The 19806-nt window shown below is 38.1% G+C and overlaps 2 protein-coding genes and 1 long non-coding RNA gene across 3 annotated transcripts in view; 2 read left to right on the forward strand and 1 right to left on the reverse strand.

Moving 5' to 3' along the window:
- Positions 1-19806, reverse strand: part of LOC144661917 (uncharacterized) — a 459725-nt gene that overhangs the window by 181739 nt on the left and 258180 nt on the right.
- LOC144661938 (uncharacterized) lies at positions 2479-14343 on the forward strand. Its single transcript, XM_078522657.1, has 5 exons — positions 2479-2533; positions 4766-4841; positions 10074-10180; positions 10473-10582; positions 13265-14343. The coding sequence occupies exons 2-5, from the start codon at positions 4789-4791 to the stop codon at positions 13640-13642; spliced, it is 648 nt and encodes a 215-aa protein (XP_078378783.1). The 5' UTR covers positions 2479-2533; positions 4766-4788; the 3' UTR covers positions 13643-14343.
- LOC144661948 (uncharacterized) lies at positions 10937-12114 on the forward strand. Its single transcript, XR_013572369.1, has 2 exons — positions 10937-11498; positions 11529-12114. It is a non-coding gene; the product is annotated as an uncharacterized LOC144661948 (long non-coding RNA).

A 19806-nucleotide genomic window follows, 5' to 3' on the forward strand; every position in this document is an offset into this window, starting at 1 on the left:
TGTTGTTAAGCACCCATCTCGCATAAGCGCCCACTCCCAAACTTCAAAAATTTAACAAGTGCCAGGGCGCTTAATCGAATAAATACAGTACAGTAAGTACAGACAAATCAAATGGTCCAGCTCCAAAAATCAATAGAATTAAAATTAATAATAGGGATACACATGTCATAAAATTTATATACTATACATTTTTACCTCATCTATATTAATAGAACTGTTGTCACTATCCTGATCCGGGTGATCATGGTAATCCAGGCCACATCTCACGGGTGCACTGTGGTCATCACACTCTGAATATGCAATGAAACAAAGATGGCGTCACAGAAGAAAAAAATGCAACAACAGTGTGTAAAGCTTGAGAAACAGTGAAGTTTAGATTAAGTTCGATGTGATTTGCCTTCCCGCAAAAATATTTAAATGTGTAACCAAGTGCATCGAATTTGTTAAACAATCTTTTGACCTTTGTGAGTCGCCGCAGATTTTAGTCCTTAAAAGATGAATTAATGCAGTAAATGAAGTTGACTCACCTTGATCTTCGGGTAGGTTAGGATCCGAGATGTTATCGTCAAAGGGCGCATTGTCTTGAAAGTAATCGAACGAGCGTGAAGTCCGGGTCGTGTTTGCCTTTGGGCAAGTGACTTTAGCCTCAGCAACCTCCCATTTTTTCGACGTTTTTGCTTGTTTACAAGCTAAAATGGTAGAATAGGGGTTATGTAGACAAGATTTGGAACCACATATTTGTAAACTCTCAAGGGACTTTTTTAATTTCTCAAGGGACTGTTTTAATTTCTCAAGGGATTACTTTCCGCTGTGGGTGATCACTTGCGATCTTGTGGAAAAAACGTGACTTGTCACATTTACAAACGTTATATAACAATTTTAAAAGTGACATGTCAGCTTTCTTATCTCAACGCACGTGTGTCTGAAAGGCGATCTATAAAAAGCGTCGCACAAACAATGGATTGCGTAACTAAAACACGAATAAATAATCACTAGCACTTACATCGTTTAAAAATTACAAACGTCAAAAATAAACCATACCAAAAAACTCGCTCTTTTCAAAGATATTATTGAAGTTAAAACAAATGCAAGAGATGGGGGCTTCTTTTAGCTTTTAGAGACCTCGCGTTGAGCCGTTGACAGCAATGTTGCATGAATCGGCTTTACAACATGCGATCGTATCTACGCAGTTCGAGTGGAATTTCAGTCAAAGACAGCAAAATTCTTTCGTATTTCATCCTCAAATATAATTCGAAAGCATTCACTGTATATATGGCTTTTGTTTAATCCTGGGTCTTGATATCCGACCCTCGCAGAGCCTAGACAAAACGCAGCTTGAGTGTAACGATTTGTTTACGCCGCAATTATATGCGCAATGTCTTCTCCGACAGTAGTCGGAAATATCCGTATTTTTTTCGTGCTTTTTCGTGGAGCAATCGTAACGATACGGCCTTGAACACATTGAACAGCGGTCTACCTATAACAATTCAAATAGGGCGTCGCAAAAACAAAGCGTCGAACGCATATTTTGCTTTTTCATTTGCTAATTTCGCTGCCGTAATCGACTGCCTCGAAAGGTCCTTGCAATTTTAAAGTATAGAATTGTCAGATCTCGGTGAAATTTGCACTGCTTATTTGTGTAATGTTAAGGAATATGTGTATAAATACCCGGCGCGGACGGGCCATTTCTGACAAAATTATATGGCTGCATTTCCTCCGCGAAGATAGGAAATTGTTAAACTAAACTACAAAGAAACTGTAATGATAAGTTCGAAGAACAATGCACAGGATAAACCTTCGACTCATACTTCATGCAAAAACGTCGATATCTCGAAGAGACTTTTATTTATCCAAGACATTGTAAAAACGCCTTTTGTGTTTATAAAATGTCGACTTCCTGAGATATTCTTTGCAGTGACCACAAAAAAAACCGGATTTGTCGTGTTCTGACATGTTGTTTGTCAGAAAATACAGGTTTGTTTGATGCTCGACTGCTCGGTTTTTGCGTTCGCCGAAGACTCCCTAGGGACAAATAATGTGTGATCGGAACGAGGCCGCGGCTGGCTCGTCGTTAGTTCGGCAAGTATTCCGACAAGTTCGGTAATGTTCGGTAGAAGAGCTTGATCACGTGGCCTGAATGAACCTATCAGAAGGTGAGATGTTGGATTTTACATTCTGGCGCGAGTTTCAGCGTCCTTTGGCGTTGTTTGTGATTATTTCTCATCTGAATTACGACGGCTTGTGGTGAGATTTGTGAGCCCAGGGAAAGCTTTTTATTTGTAAGATGTCAAGAATGTCAGCTAACAACAGCCTGGATGACAGTCTTAGGCTTCTCCTGGACGATTCTCTGAAAGAAAATCAAACCCTGAGGGAGCAATTGAGGCAGCGCGACGAAGAAAATGCCGCAAGGTTCGAAGCTCTTACGAACAAAGTCGAATCTTTATGTGAGCTTGTCACCGAGAATGTCAACGCGGGCAACAAAGAGACACGATCAAGGAAAAGCTCCAAGGTCCATGTGCCTACAAGATGTAGGGTAAGTTTTAGCTTTGGTTGCTGGATTTTCTTGTTTCTTTAGGTAACGACTGTACCTGTCCATTGCCTTGTCACCTGAGCTGAAAGTTTGCATGTTACAGTAGCTAAAGCTGATCAAGAATCGAGCCCATTTTCGAAAGTTAATTTTTTATTTATGCTATAAAATTCAACTGACATCTGCATGTACGTACAAACATGGCGGTTTCCATTCTTTCATAAACTGTGATTAGTCGAGTGGATCTTGTGACACTATAGCTTACGCTTTCGATTCATATCAGACACATAATAAACATGGTGATGATCACGGCAGATCAAAATTAGCGTGTCATGAGGCAAAAAAGCAGTTCAAACTATCTGATTACCTCCCCAAGCAAGGAGAATCTATCTGAATCTATCCAAGCTTTTTTTTTTCAGGCAAAAAGTTTTTGTAAATCTCCCTCCTGGCTGTAGAAAATCTTAAGGTCGCGGGGGACACCTTAGGCTCATCATTATGCATTTATTTGAAGCGTATGCACGAAGTACAACGACTGACATCGACAACTTTACGAGATATTTATGACTGGACCGAAATATGGGCGCGTGCGTGTGATTTGTAAAAAATCACTGTTTATTTGATATTTTAACCAATTTAAAACAACATTTAGCGATATACGTTCATATAGATTTTAGGAAGTCTTTGAGCTTATTTTTATTTAAATTTGAATATTTCTGCAACTCAGAGTAATCACAAAATATTTGGCATAAACAATCGTGCCCTTTTTAAAAACGCATTGTTCTCACCATAAAAGCGTGGAATATAATTACCATAATTACATCTCTCCTTGGCAAAATGATCGTATTTAGGTCGGGACACCTTCGGAAATCTCAAAGTTTGGACTTTTCCGACAATTTTGTGGCAGAGAATACAGCGCGGATACAGAACTTCATTACTTGCCACTGCAGATAGGTAAACTATGAATACTGTAGTGTGTCATAACAGAAGCGGAATTTTAAAAGAGCGCTTTTAGAAAGAGGTAGAAGACATTAAATTCAAATTTGCGCACTTAAACCGCCATAACTTGCTGGCAAACTTTAAATTAAAAAATCCGCTTCTGTTATGACACTCTTGAGGTATTGACTGATTAGCTTTTGACAAGATCACAGTAAGCTGTCTCCTACTCGTTCCGCAAACTCTGCCACAAAATCATGTTTTTCCCAATTTGGCACTAACGAGGCTATAACATCGCCGTTAAATGCAATCTACCAAATAAAAGATGACATTCACAATCTTTCGTCATTTCTTTATGTCTCTGTAAAATTTGAGCTTAATCGCACCCATAACAGCTGAGAAATAAGCGTTTTAAAAGATGCAGGTCAAGCAAAATTTCTCTTCATGAATTTATTCATGCAGTTGGTATCCCCCGCGACCTTAAATCTCTCATCACAGGAAGCCCAAGCATGAAATTTGCATGCTGATTAAAGTAAAATGGCGGCCTTTTAAAATATAAGAGTTTATATGGGTTTTAAACAAAAAACTTTTGAGTAATGAATAAAAGCGCAGATTCTAATTATAGTTGACGGAACATGAGATGGTGTCGTTTGCTTTTGTTACAGCGTGATTTCAAGGGTTTTTTAGGGTTTAACTTATTCCCATAAGCAGAAATGAAACTAGATGTTAATACCATCTTGCAGTCAGGGGAACAAGTGCCATTTGATGGTGACATCACTTCTCCAAGAAGTGACTGACCGGCGGTTTTTTAAGCACAATGACATATTTTTACATGTGGTGGTTTTCAGAGTACTTGTGAGTGCACTAGTTTTCACAAATATGTGTAATTGATAGAATAATTCAGAACTTTTTTTGAGTGCTTCAATGAAGATTTGCCATAATTGGCAGTTCTTTCCCCATCTGTGTTATTTATAGTGGGACAGATTTCAAACCAACATTTCAGTAGACATTATATTTTGACATTTTAAATTGCCTTCAAATGTTTCCAGGTACAATCAAAAATTAAAACAAACACTCAAGAGAACATTAAGTTCTGATGACAAAAAAAAAACACTTGAACCATGAAGTTTAGAATGCAAAATCGTCAGTGACAACATGTTTTCCAGTAAGGACAAAATAAAGCACAGTATTCATTTTAGCCATTTACTGGTAGTTACTTTTAGCTCTAGAACTAAGCATTTCTATCTGGACATCAATAACTGACTTCATGTACATGTTCATGATATTTATTTAATCTCCTTCCAGACAGAATTTCGAAGGATATATAAATGTCTCCTGGAATTAATGATGCAAGTTTTCAAGGGTTTTATTTGGAAGAAAGGTAACCTATACTATTCTTAACAAGAAGCTTAAAGAAGCTTAAAATCGGGCGGTAAAACATGCCTTCGTCAGAGATACTGTATCCCTCTTCTAAACTTTTCACTTGGGTTTCCCTTCAAATGCTTAACTGAATCACTCGTTACGGTGTCAGTTAGAAAAACTTTGAAAGAATTAAGTAGCACACGAGCGTGGTTGTTTGTCCATACTTGGAGAAATTCCTGCTTGGTCTTTAAAATTTTTATTTTGTTCCGAATACTGAACAAACTCGGTATTTTTAGATTTTGGTTTTTATCTTTGTATAATGGAAGATTAGCTAAACAGCGCTATTTAAATATTATTATTATTATTATTATTATTTTGCACTTAAAATTTTTGCACATAAAATTTTAAACTGCTTCTAAAAAGAGAACCATGAAAAAAAAAAAAAAAAAACAGTCAAGCATAGATTTTTATTCAACCCCCCACCTCCCCCCGTTTCCCCTTTTCTTAGCCATTCACCTTCGAATCTCCCCTTTTACTCCCCTTTCCCCCATCCGCTGCAGCCTTTGAGTCTACTCTCTCCCAACACAAATTCTACTCCTCACACTTCTCCCCCGTCCTCCTCAGCACTTTGATGGTGGCGCCAGCCGAGCAGCAGTTTGTGGGTGAGTAACTGTGACACATAAATCCGAGGTTTGCAAAACTTATGCAGTTTCCGTGAGTTGAAGTAGTGTGTCAAAATGTCCTTCATCACATTAGCTGCTTTTATCAACATGCCTGGATAAATTACTGATTAGGTTGAAAACGTTTGGTGTGTTCATAAACTTGAATAAATGTATAAATGAACTCAAACCAGTTGAATGGCATTTACAAATGATCTCCGAGCAAAACAAACAAACAATTAGAAACAACTCTTTAAAAACAAAGAAGGGTTTAAAGGTTTTTAAAAAATTGTATCACACCAAAACAACAACAACAAAAAAAAATTAGAAAGCTTTTAAGCTTTCAAACACGCGAGCTCTTTAAGTCAAGTTGATTTTTCGATCGAAAAACCTGCCTATCCGCTGCATTTTAGGATGCAGTCACGCAAACGCCAGTTCTAACTTGCGTGATTCATTGCAGGTAATTTCTCCATCGCCGATATGGGTTCCGACTGAAACTCAAAACCCTTGAATGAAAAGCAAAAAAACATAAATTTTTCGCTAAAAAGAGCGGAGTAACTAGAAAAATACAGTATTCGCTACTGGTTGAATAAAGCGAATCACATAAATATCAAGAAAAAAATTCTTCGAAAGACAACTTCAAATAAAGAAGGTAAAAAGAGGCTGACATGCATTAGATCACGCGTATCATGCAGATATAAACACCACACAGTGTGTCTTATATCTAATATATGCTGTACGTTTAAAAACCTTGAAAACGAATAAAACCATTCATATAAATATCAACAATAACAGAAAATCTTTAAAACAACATTACAAAAGAAAATAAAAAAAGACTAAAAAGGGGCATGCATTAGATCACGCCTAACAGATGCTGTTCGTTTTAAAATCCTAAAATCCCAACTTAATGTGAAAAAAGAAAATAAGATTCAAGATGAGGCCAAGAAACATTTGAATTGCATTAAATTTTGAATACTTAAAAGCCGTGAAATTAGCATGCCGTGATAATATTCAATTAACTATCCGCGCCAAAGGGCAAGTTTTCATTTTGCCGTCAATTATTTCACTCGATGGCTTTACCGATCCTTTTAAAAATTCCATTCTAGCTTGTAGAAGTTATTATATAATTACTTTACATTTCCATTTTGTTTTCTGAGCTCTTGAAAGTGTGCGAGTAAAGTTTTTACATCAAGAGCCAAAATAAGGTTATTTTGTTGTGCAAACATTCAATTCGTTTGTGTCACACAACTTTGTCGGGCCAACGGTACACGGATGAAAATGCATGAACAAAATGGACACAATTCTTGCTAAATGGAAAATATCTTCAAAGTGGGGTCCGGCCGAAAAGTTCTTTGGCTACTAGCCGTTTTCAAAAGCAGAAGCTTGCTGCAAAAAACATTGCGTGACTGACGAAATGGCTTTTCATGTACAAAAAGTCGAACGCTTCAATAACACAAAAATAGATATATTTCTAGCCTGCGAATACAGCCGTCTCTCATTCGCGTCCCGCAACGAAGAGCGAAACGCCAAGAGAGACGTCTGCGATTCACGGCCAGAAATTCCATACTGATGACGTTAACCGCTAATTAGATTTCCGCACACCACACGCAGTTGGTCTTGCATAATTATACTTTCGTTCTCAGCCGCTCATTACTTGCTTGATCACAAACACTTTCAAGGCAGTCAAGGACACGTTTACAGCGGATAACGTCATCGCGAAAATTAGGAATCCCTAAACGAGTTGTAAAATTTGGAAAAATAAGCTTTTAAATCGCTAAATGACATTGATTGTTTTGGAACATGAGCGCATCTCTCGGAGGTATTGGGCCATAAATATACTGCAACGATCATTACAATTCTACTGAACGACACTTGGTTTCCTCTTACCCTGTTCTTCGTCAAATTCTGTTTTTCTGTAGCATTTATTCTTTGGTTATGAATGGTTCAGGTTATCTGTATTTCACATTTTTGTTGCTTGTTCGTTTTGCCGGCTGCCTTTATGTCAACATTAAATGTTAGGTGTCAAAATTGATCTATTTTTAACGGCCGCAGTGGCATGTCCTTTCTGTACTTTGAGGTCGTTTGTGTGGTTCATAAAGCAGTTTCTTTTGTCTTCCATTTACATATGAAGCGAGAAATTATAGAAATTGTAAGGTAAAGCTTGAGAGTAGCTTCACGATCCTTACCTCGGTCAACTTTTAGTCCGCAATAACATCCGGTTTTTTACCGTTCGTGTAGTCACATGTGTGGTATAAATGAAGTGTTATATTTCGCATATATTATGTAAATTAGCTAGCTGACCAATCAGCGCTCCTGTCCGGATTCTGGACAGATTTACGTCATCAGTATGGAATTTCTGGCCGTGAATCGCAGACGTCTCTCTTGGCGTTTCGCTCTTCGTTGCGGGACGCGAATGAGAGACGGCTGTATTCGCAGGCTAATATATTTCACGCTTAACAGGAATCAGGGTATTATATAAAATTTTAAATAGGAGAGTGATCAAATAGCTCCTGCTGAGTAAACATCAAAAGTGCGTGATTTGAATCCTGACCAAGAAAGCGGCCGAGTGAACTACTAACTCAATAAAGACAAATAAATACGGTGCCTCAATCTATAAATAGATGTTATTTGTTTCAAAAGCCTGAAAACCCCAACTTAACGTGAAGAAATAAATGAAACATGAAAAAAAAGTTTCAGATAAATTTTTATTCAAGATGGGGAATAAAGAAAAAGAAAATTTCAAAACCGTGAAATTTTGTAGCCGTGCTAGAATTTAATTACATGCAATTACCTGCACCAAGATTTCATTTTGTAGTCCATTTGTTTTACTTGCTGGCTTTACGGATACTTTCAAAAATTCCATCATAGTTCGTAGAAATATTTTACATTTCCGTTTTGTTTTCTGAAGTCTTGGGAAGTGTGTAAGTATAGCTTTTAGATCAAGAACCAAAATAAGATTATTTCGCTGTGCAAACATTTAATCGTCTCTGACACGCGACTTTGCCGGCTCAGCTGTACACGGATGAAAATGGACACAATCTTTTTTATTAAATGGAGAGCATCTTCAAAGTATGCCGGCTCAAAAATTCTCTGCCTACCAGCCCTTTGTTTAAAAGCAGTTATGCGTGAAGCTTGCTGCAAAATCATTGCGTGACTGACGTAGCAGTTTTCAATAATAACAAAAATTATTATCGGACGTACCACCATTACTTGGACCTGTCAAAAAAAAAATCACCGGTTTCGCAAACCAGTATTCAAGCGCTTGAATAACACAAAAAAAATATATTTCACGCTTAAGAGAATTGAGGGTATTAGATAAAATCTAATATAGGAGAGTGATTTAATAGCTCCTGCCGAGTAGACCAAGAAATGTTTCGAAAAGTATTTGAATTTCGAAAGTTTTGAAGCCGTAAAAATTGTGCGTGCCTGAGCCGTGGAATTTATTAATTGGTATTGCGTTCACAATAATAGTTTGGACATGGCAAAGAAAGCAATATTTTGCAATGCGAATCTCCAGTACTCGCTCCAAGTCAAGACTTAAATGCCGGACACATATATATATATATATATTTCGCGTTTAACAGAGCATAGAGTACTCGTAAAATTAGACGGGAATGATTTTGTAACACAGCTTCCAGGGAGTGAACATTAAAACTTGTACGATTTGAACGTAATATTTCGCAAGTAATGAAAACTTGCGTGACCGTGACCAAGGGATCGGCTGGGCCGCGAGGTTCTGGAACGAACGATTTACCGACAAAAAAAAAAAAAACGACAAAATCTGACACAGATTATGAATCGGGCCCAGTCCCCGCCCGATTAATAAGCATTTATGTTGTCTAACAGTTTTCTTCAACATCAAAGTATGAGTAAACTCTCATTTTTCAGGGTAGTCAGCTGTGTTACTAGCCCCCGGGCCAGTGATTCCTAAAATCTGTTACCCTAAAATGTAACTTTATAGCCCAGGTCTGTTTTCTTCTTGGGCTTTACTGCAACCTCAATTTCTTTGGCCGTACAACATTATGTAATTAACAGAAAGACTTTAAGGGAATATTTTTAAAATGAATTACAACAGGTATGTCTAATTTGTATTGCTGGGTTAAAACATTTTATAACAACATTGATGTACATGTAAGCAATTAAATTGGTGACCATGTTTAGCAAGAATGTGGGCAGATCTGAAAATCTTTTCCATTGGTCTGTATACAACATGTAGTATGTTAGCTCAATTTTGTCAGCATCTTCCACCATATCTTCAGACTTCCTTGTGGTATCAAACCTCAGTCGATTCTGCTTGCGATTTTCTGATCATCCAGGGGCCTTTATGAGAACCCACTCTTCAATCTGACAGTTGGTTTGAAAAAAGAAATCACTATTGATCAATAGGCTATTAAAACTGGACGTTAACCTGCTAACCTATTAATGTCTTAGTCTGACATGTACATGTGATTTATTAAAAAAGGTAAGTTTGCTTAGAATATAATTTCTAAGATAAGTGAGCACTGCAAACATGGCTAACTTTTGCTAAAATACTAAAAACCTTAAAAAAACAATTTCCATTTTATTTTACTGAGTTTTGTTTTTGTTTTCAGTTCTACCTCAGCAAAGAACAAGGAGGCATTTGCAATTGTCTCAGATGCCATCAAAAATGATTATGGAGGAGTTGACAATTGCCCTTGGTCTCCTGCACAGCTTAGAGGTGAATATCCATTATTTTTTCTTCAAGTTTATTTAAAACTTACAATACTTACATGTAAAGAGTGAAAACACATTATACACCTTTCACACTTAAATATTGTTTTGACATGCTTGTGTTGTGAAGTGACATTCTTGAATCTTTGGTCCAGATTAAATTCTAAATCCCTTTCGTTTGTTTTTCAAGTTTAAAACAAAGGGCTATAGAGAGAGATGCATTTAACATTGTTATCCAGTCATTGATAGGTAGCAATTCAAGAAAATACAGTTTTAAAGTTGCATGTTTATTTGTGCAGGTGCCTTTTCCACCTACTTGCGAAGTTTGAAGGATGGGCAAAAAAGGAGAAGGGTTTCAGGAAAGGTGGAACACAAGATTGTTTGTAGAAGGCAGGGGCGATTAAGAGAGGTAGGTAACCAAATACAGGACATACATGTATATGAAGTGTGTTGTTTAGAAAATTGTAAAAAGACACTTAACAATAACATCATTCTGAAATATTTGATGGCTGTTTGAAAAAGAAATGTTGAGGGAAATAGGTGGGAGGCAGAAAAAATAACCACACGAGGACTTGATTTTTCTGGCTTTGAAGGCTGTGTTTGGTTTGACCTTTTTTAACGTGACCCAAATTTTCTGCCGGTGATCAAAAACATTTGCCTGCGGGAAACTGTAGCAACCATTGCTTGCATCTAAACATGAACATGTGCCACCAAAACATGATCTAGTTGGGTATAAACATGAGTTGACATAATTGGTTGTCAAACACTTAAGAAGGACTTTAAATAAAAACCGCGCTTGCACTGGCAGAAAATTGAAAAATCAAATTCCTTCATTTTTTTGCTCATTAATAGCTTTTAGGTAGATAAGAAACCTGATGTATTTTGTCCCCCCCAGAAGTCTTCTAATTTCGAGAAAAAAACCAAAGTCAGTTTTCGTGATCGGAGCCTCAAAGTGACACAATTTTCAACCCGAAATTCGCTATCGTTAACTCTCGTCGCGTTCACAAACAAAGCCACATTGAGAACTTTGGATGCTTTCTATTAACAGAGACACTCTTTTCCATTCGCTAAAATATAATTTCAGGGCTTAAGCAAAACTCTTCGAACTGAAATAATTAAAAAGGTGGGGAATACTTTTCACGATACTAGAAAGTCGAATTAAACGGCAGTTTTCAACGGAATTATTTAATATGTGGTATAACTCCAAATTTTCTCAATTGTCGTTTAAACACACATGCAAATGTTTATCTAAGACATACCTGAGAATTGGCTCGGGTTGTTGAAGGCAGCATATTTACCAATGCATCGTAGTCCCACAAAATGTTGTGATATCGATCAAAATAGCCTAACTGCAGCTAACTGACAGCTAAACATTTCTTGGTTCCAAAATACAACAAAGCAATTGTTAAGCGCGAAATTCCTTTTGCATCTTCATCCTTAGCAATTTTCCTTTATCGTGGTTCTTTTCTCTTGACGAAAGTGTGTACAGAACTCCAGAACGATCAATTTGCTTCCTCAAACTGCGTTGGCAGTGCTGGAGAATTGTTTTGCGTTATTTTAACTCCGTGACATTCTCGACCCCAGAGCTCTTACTGCGCAGACTCACTTACGTCACAATATCGTGTTTCATGTCACGTGTATTATGTCACGTAAGTCACAAATCTAATCTTGTGACAAAATGGCGAAGAGGTTTTGCGATCAAAATGGACCTTAATTGACCCAGGTTGGCTTTTTTATCTCACTCTTTCGTTGAAAAGGGAATTTTGCAATGGAACATTCGGCAAGAAGAAGGAAAGACGAGCATTTGGGGTTAAAACATTCATTATCGTGGCGTTTGGCAATTAGAAGTATTTACACAGTTTACGGTCATGCTGTGAAAATTTGCCGAAGTTTGATGCCCTCTAAGTGAGAATCTTTCCAATAACCCGAGCCAATTCTCAGGTATGTTTAATAAGAATATCTGTATGCACGTTTGAGCAAGAATTGAAAAAAATTAATGTTATACCTCATGCTAAATACTGCCGTTGAAAATTACTATTTCATTCAAATTTTTGTTATCGTAAAAAGCATTCCTCGTCAGTTCATTTTTTTCAGTTGGAAGAGTTGCGCTAAAGCCCTGAAATTATATTCTAGCGAGAGAAAAAGAGTTTTTATGTTGGTAGGAAGTGACCAAATTTCTCTGCGCGGTTTTGTAAGCGAACGCGAGAAGTGTTCATAATAGCTAATTTCGGGTTTAAAAGTTAGGAAATTTGTGACTTCGACCACCGAAATCGATTTTCTTTGTTTTCTTAAAATTAGAAGACCTCTAGGGGAAACAAACTACATCAGGTTTCTTATCTACCTTACAGCTAATAATGACCAAAGAAAGAAGAAAAATCGATTTTCCAATTTCTGCCAGGAAATCAAATTCTTGCTCGGCCGTTCGTAAAAGTCACTCTTAAGGTTTAGCAGACCGTAAAGCAAACTTTCATGCTCAAAATGTTCACATAAACATCGAGTAGGGAGGGGGGGGGGGGGAGGGGGACTTTACACTAGAAGAAATTCAAGTGAACCCTGCTGCATATCAACAAAGATCATGATCAATTTTTCGGAAGAAGTCTCCATATCCAATCTTTTCACCATTTCAAAACCAGGATGTGTTGAACTTTTGGTGCAAAAGTTCCCTTTAGGGTCTGCTAAACTTCAAACATTTGAAGACCAATCATGCTATGTTTTATGCCCAATTAGATCATGTTTCCGCGTCACAAGTTCATGCTTAGATGCAAGTACATCCCTGTTCAGGTTTAAAAGGAAACTAGTCTTATTTGATGTAAATTTATGTACTTATTGCCTAAATCTTGTTTGTGAAACTAAGTAAATGTATTTTATGAAGCACATTTTTTGCTTATGTAAGCAAAAGGGCAAGTATAAACATACTGTATTTTCTTGATTAAACGCGCCTAGCGTTTATTCAAACTTGCCTTGTTTTCATTTTAAAATCACTCTTAACTTGTTATTGGACATATTTAAAGCAGGTTGTTGATGTTTGTAAAAAAACATTCAAAAGAAAAAAATGTTTGCAAATTTATCAATCTCTCTGTCTTTTTTCCAGAAAATTGCTCGACGAGTTTCCGCAATCGACAAAATGGATTGGGAGGAATCTAAGAAGGCGCGGTGTAAAAAGTTCATGACGGTAGAATACACAAGTTCTGATGAGAGCGAACTCTCAGAAGATGAAGATGGAGGAGATGTTAAGCGATTTGTGACAAAAAGGCTGGCTTGGGAGGGACCCAAGTTAAGAGAACTGAAGGACCATCTGGACCTTACGTACAAAAGATCATTAACCCCTCATGTGAGGAATTTTCAAACTCAACGTGTTTTTGGTAATAAGTTATCTACAAGGGGCCCCCCTCCATGTGCCCCAAAATGGACCTTAAAAAGCAGTGCTAATCCAGTGGCTGCCAGCACTCCTGTAAGGGGAGGACACTGATCAGGAGGAGTTGGTATAAAAGGGCTGGCATTCTTACATTGTCTATTACATATTCTGTTTAAGGCATAACTATGAACAAGTGTGCCTTGATTGTTGGTTAGCTGTATAGGTTTCTAGTGTTTTTAACCAAAATTTCTTAAAAGAAATTTTTCTTTTTATAATTTAGTTTTTGGAAGGTGTTCTCATGAGTCATGTGTTTATGCTATTATTCGACAATTTTGGATGTGAATAGCCAGCCCTTTTCATACCAGATCTCGTTTTTAGTGTCTTCTGCAATTTTAAAAGGAATCATTGGCAATGAGGAGAATCGGTCATTGCATTGACAGTGGCTGAGCTAAATCACTGTTAATATTGACAAACAAGAATTTAGGAGCAAGTCAGGTTAGGGTTGTATGCTTTTATACGGTCAACTTATGTTAGTTACAATATCAAAAATTCGGCACTGTTTATTAATGTTGCCAATGGTTCTCTATAATATGAAAAGAAAAATTAGCCTAAGAAATCATCCTAAAAAAGGACTGTAAAAACGTTGTTATTGTTGCAAAGTATTTTAAGCATGAATTTACATTTATTTACAATCGAAAGTTAGGTAACTAGTTAAACACGCCATGTGCGTTCAGGATCCGAAAATTTTTAAGATGTTTATTGTTACAGTTAGAACTTTTGTTCCTATCCAAAAGAAGAAGAATAGGTGTATTCATTCCCCGTTGTTTTTGTTCATTGTACCATAATTTGTAAACGAAAAAGACGACTTTAAAAGCATTGGTAAAGGGAACGAGTGAGACACGATTAAATTTATTTAAAAAAGTATTTTTTAATATTATATTTGATGAGATATTTATTTCTGTTCTTGTCCTGTATATACAAATAAAGCTTCAGAATAAAATAAATTGAAAGATATTAGCATGTGTTGTGTCCTTGTTGGGGGTGGTCAGTTATTTATACGCTAATGGTGGATTTCCACTGACGCGTAATTTTTTACTTTGCGTTTTGTTTTGTGTAAAAAAGTAAGAAACAATGTATGAACGACTTGCGTTACGTGTATCGTTTCGCAAAAAGAAGGGCGTTTGTTTGTCTCAAAACCTGCATTTTGAGCAGTCATAATCAAAAAAGAAGAAACGAAGATACAAAGGGGCAAATGGGCCTTTTTTTTAAAAAAACTGCCCATTTACGATAGTTTAATGACGCATAAAGATCGCCTTTCTGATCGCTTAACATTCGCCGTAAAATACCGTACACGATGTCTTTACGATTTTTTACAACATGTGTAAAGAAAGCGTTTATAGTCTACCTACATACTCTTTACGCACTATAGTTTTCAATGCGTAAATACGTTCTGTACAAAAGTGTAAAGAGGTTTGTTAAGATTCGTAAACAGGATCTTAACGCTTTCTTTACGGCACCTTAACGGAATCGTAAATTTAAGATTTCATGCTGTGGCAGGACGCGTGTCACATATATCAACCTTGTAAATGGCCCAGCTCACCACGGGTCTCTCGTAGCTCAGTTGGTAGAGCGCCCAACAGGTATCTGGGAGGTCATGGGTTCGATTCCCGTTGGGGACTCAGAACTTTTCTTTTTCCCATGCTCGCGTCATTGTTGAAAAATTCATCTTCATTATTTATCACCGAGCTTAATATTTACCATCTTTACTATTTACATCACATTTGATGATTTCGACATTGCTGATCCTAGCAGTATGCAGGACGCGTGTCACATATCAACCTAGTACTTGCCCCAGCTCACGACGAGACTCTCGTAGCTCAGTTGGTTCAAGCGCCCAACCGGTATCTGGGAGGCCATGGGTTCAATTCCCGTCGGGGACGCAGAATTTTGTTTTGTCCCATGCTCGTGTCATTTTTGAAAAATTCGTCTTCATAATTTATCACCGAGCTTAAAATTTACCGTCTTTATTATTTACAACACACTTGATGATTTCGACATTGCTGATCCTAGCAGTATGCAGAACGCGTGTCACATATCAACCAAGTAAATGGCCCAGCTCACCATAGCCTCCCACGCAGTCGTGAAACACGATCGCCCCTAAGAACGACTGCGTGGGAGGCTAAGCTCACCACGAGTCTCTCGTAGCTCAGTTGGTTAGAGCGCCCAAGCGGTATCTGGGAGACCATGGGTTCGATTCCCGTTGGGGACTCAGAACTTCTCTTTGTCCCATGCTCGTGTTATTGCTGAAAAATTCATCTTTATTATTTATCACCCAGATTAAAATTTACCATCTTTTTTATTTACAACACACTTGATGATTTTGACATTGCTGATCCTAGCAGTATGCAGGACGCGTGTCACATATCAACCTGGTAAATGGCCCAGCTCACCATAGCCTCCCACGCAGTCGTGAAACACGATCGCCCCTAACAACTACTGCGTGGGAGGCTAAGCTCACCACGAGTCTCTCGTAGCTCTGCTGGTTAGAGCGCCCAACCGGTATCTGGGAGACCATGGGTTCGATTCCCGTCGGGAACTCAGAACTTTTCTTTGTCCTATGCTTATTTGGGAGACCATATCTGGGAGACTATGGGTTCGATTCCCGTCGGGGAGTCAGAACTTCTCTTTGTCCCATGCTCGTGTCATTGTTGAAAAATTCATCTTTATTATTTATCACCCAGCTTAAAATTTACCATCTTTTTTATTTACAACACACTTGATGATTTCGACATTGCTGATCCTAGCAGTATGCAGGACGCGTGTCACATATCAACCTAGTAAATGGTCCAGCTCACCACGGGTCTCTCGTAGCTCAGTTGGTTAGAGCGCCCAACCGGTATCTGGGAGGCCATGGGTTCGATTCCCGTTATGGACTCAAATTTTTCTTTGTCCCATGCTCGTGTCATTGTTGAAAAATTCGTCTTCATTATTTATCGCCGAGCTTAAAATTTACCATTTTTATTATTTACAATGCTCAAACTGGTCCTAAAAGACAAAAATGATTCTATCGGCATAGAAAACTGTGAAACTCACCAGTAAGTAAAAACAAAGATTGAACGGCCAAGACCACAAAAACCCTCAAAACAAGGTAGAGCAGGAAAACTTTTGCTCTAAAACAAAGAAAAATTTTACAAGTTCCTAAAAGACAAAAATGAATCTATCGGCATAGAAAACTGCGAAACTCACCAGTAAGTAAAAACAAAGATTGAACGGCCAAGACCACAAAAACCCTCAAAACAAGGTAGAGCAGGAAAACTTTTGCTTTAAAACAAAGAAAAATTTTACAAGTTTTTTTGCAGCGAGGTTATTACACAATTTCCTTACTGCGGGTGTTTGATTAGCGAAAGGTCTTCTTTTATAAACGACTTTTGTTTTCTACAAACAATACAATCTTTTATTGACGACTTCCTTGAAAGGGCCTTCTACTGACAATATGTTAAAATATTAAAAAAGTGCACACATTTCGTACAATTTTTATTAAAAATACAAAGAGGAAAAGCCGCCACGATTCAACTGTGACTGAGAAAAGATCTAAATTAGGAAAAAACTAGAAGGAACCGACAAAATGGCCATATATTACAATGCAACGAAGTCGTTTACATTTGTTTTGCGCAATGAGATTAACATATTTATGTAATTTGTCCAGGAAAATACAAGACATTTTCGCCCTCGTTCTTTGACCTGGAGTCAAGAAAATAATCATAAACATACCAACTGTACTACAGCATCTCTCTTGGTGATTTTAAATGCGGTATTTTACCATAAACAATGGCTATTGTGTTAGTCCACACGCCCAACAAGCGACAAATTACAACAGAACATCTAATACGCACTCGAAGCGTTTCTCGCCATCTTAGATTACATTCTTCTTGGCCTAGTGCCAGTCCCCTATCGTTCTATAATAACTTATTCAAGTTCTCTTCATTTCTCCCTCTCTGAAAAAAGATGTTGTCCTCAACATGAACGAATAGACAATAGTCTCTTCTAGGTTATCTCATATAACAGTTCTTTGTACACTTGTATCTCATCCTAGGGTGAACAAAAGTATTCTGGTTGATCAGGCCAGAATAACAACTTATGTTGCACTCAGATGTCACTGTTCTTTCTTTGCAGCAATATTACTTTCTAATACCTAACGCCTTTATCTATAGCACGACTTGACTTCCTTGTACAAAGAATATTCCGAGATAGAGAAAAATAATTCTCTTCATGAAACGAGATTGAACCTCTACACACAAGCAAAACGTTGTACGAAATTATACAATACCAAAAGGAAACATTTAACAGTCTTATCTAGGATGAACTTACCTTCAATGCAAATCAGGTCCTTTCTTCTCAAGTTAATTTCTAAGCGCCTGCTAGTAACACCACATAGGCACAGGATACAATGGCTGTGATGATACTGGAAAAGGTGCAAAATAGCTATAGGGCTGCAGAACAGGTTGTAGCATCCATGATACTGTGACAGGTTGTCACAACTGCTGTGGGTACGATACTGTGACGCCTTGAATTCCTGCTGTAGAACTTGGTTGGAAGGAGCCTCATCATCTACTGTACCAACTGGTTGCTCGGGGTCTTCTTGTTCTCCCTCTGAGTCTGGCCTATCAACTTGACAAGGGTCAATGTCCTCTTCAACTACATGTGACTCTGGGACAATGCCATAATCATCTTCACATTGATTTCTTGTAGACTCGTAAAGTTCTTGGAGCTTATCAGATGTGAGACTAAGAATGTCCTCATCAGTAGTTCCGGTTGTCTCTTCTTGTGAAGCCTGCTGCATGTTGGCCCTCCTAGATACTGTACGGCGACTCTTTGAAGACATATGTGGGGTCTCAACCGGCAAGTAAGAATAGCATGTTGCGATGGCAAACTTTTGACCTTCCATTTCCACTCTCTGGCTTTACTTCATAAACTGGCATATCCTTCCTCAACTGAGTTACAACATAGATTTCTTGCTCCCAATAAGGTCGTAGCTTTCCTGGGCCTCCACGCTTAGTCATGTTTCGTACAAGAAAACGATCTCCTTCACACAGCGCAGTGTTTCTGACTTTCTTGTCATACTGTTGTTTCCCCATGTCTGCACTTTTCTTTGCATGGGCAGAGGCCATATCTGTAGAAAATCCCTCTGGAGGTTTCAAGCCAAACATTAGATAGAAAGGGGAAAATCCTGTCGGGTACAGTTGTATGCATGAACTACCTTATTGAGATGGTCACGCCAGCGGGATTTCTGCTTCTCCGGTAAAGCTCTCAGCATGGATAAATGCGTCCTGTTGAACCTTTCGACCTGCCCATTACCTTGCGGATGATAGGGTGTTGTCCGTGAATGTTTAATCCCACTCAGTTTCTCAAGGTTGTAAAAGAGCTTGTTTTCGAATTCTCCACCTTGATCATGATGGATGGTTTCTGGAAATCCAAATCTCATGATGAAGTCATTATACAATTTATCAGCAGCAGTCTTCGCAGACTTATCACGTGTACCATACGCTTGAGCAAATCTGGTGTAGTGATCCATGATCACCAATATATACTGGTATCCGCCCGAGCTTGGTTCGAGACGAACAAAATCCACGGAAACAAGTTGGAGAGGTGCTGTAGAAACAATATGTTGAAGTGGTGCATTAACGTGAGTCGCAGATTTTCTTTGCTTAAGGCAATGGCACACTTTTGTGACATAATGGGTAATGTCTGCCCTCATAAATGGCCAAAAGAGACGTTCTCTAGCTAGTTCCACTACGCTTCCGACTTGCATAAAATGCAAGACACGACCAATTGTCAGATCTTCATGTTGAGCTGCGATAAGTTCACTATGTGGCGTAGTTGGAACGCTAACACACTCTTCCTTCGATTCCTTCCTTCGATATCAGGCACTGCTGTTAGTGATGACAACCAAGCGGTCTGAACAGTGTTAGTTTCATGGATTGAGGAAGTGACAGCATCCAGAACATCTTGACTAGCTACTTCTGAACAACTTTCCATATATTCCTCAAAGCTGATTGGCATTCGGGACAGGGTGTCAGCATCCGCATTGGCTTTACCTGGTCGATACTTGACTTCAAAGTGGATATCGGCCAATTCATTAACCCACCTCAAACCTGTGGCATTGAGCTTCGCTGATGTTAGAATATATTTCAAAGGGTTGTTATCCGTGAAAACAGTAAACTTTGGAGAGTAGTACAGGTAATCACGGAAATGGTCAGTCACTACCCATTTTAGAGCCA

The sequence above is a fragment of the Oculina patagonica genome, chromosome 8 (genome assembly GCF_052425735.1).
Source record: "Oculina patagonica isolate OP01 chromosome 8, crgOcupat, whole genome shotgun sequence".
NCBI classification, from domain to species: domain Eukaryota; kingdom Metazoa; phylum Cnidaria; class Anthozoa; order Scleractinia; family Oculinidae; genus Oculina; species Oculina patagonica.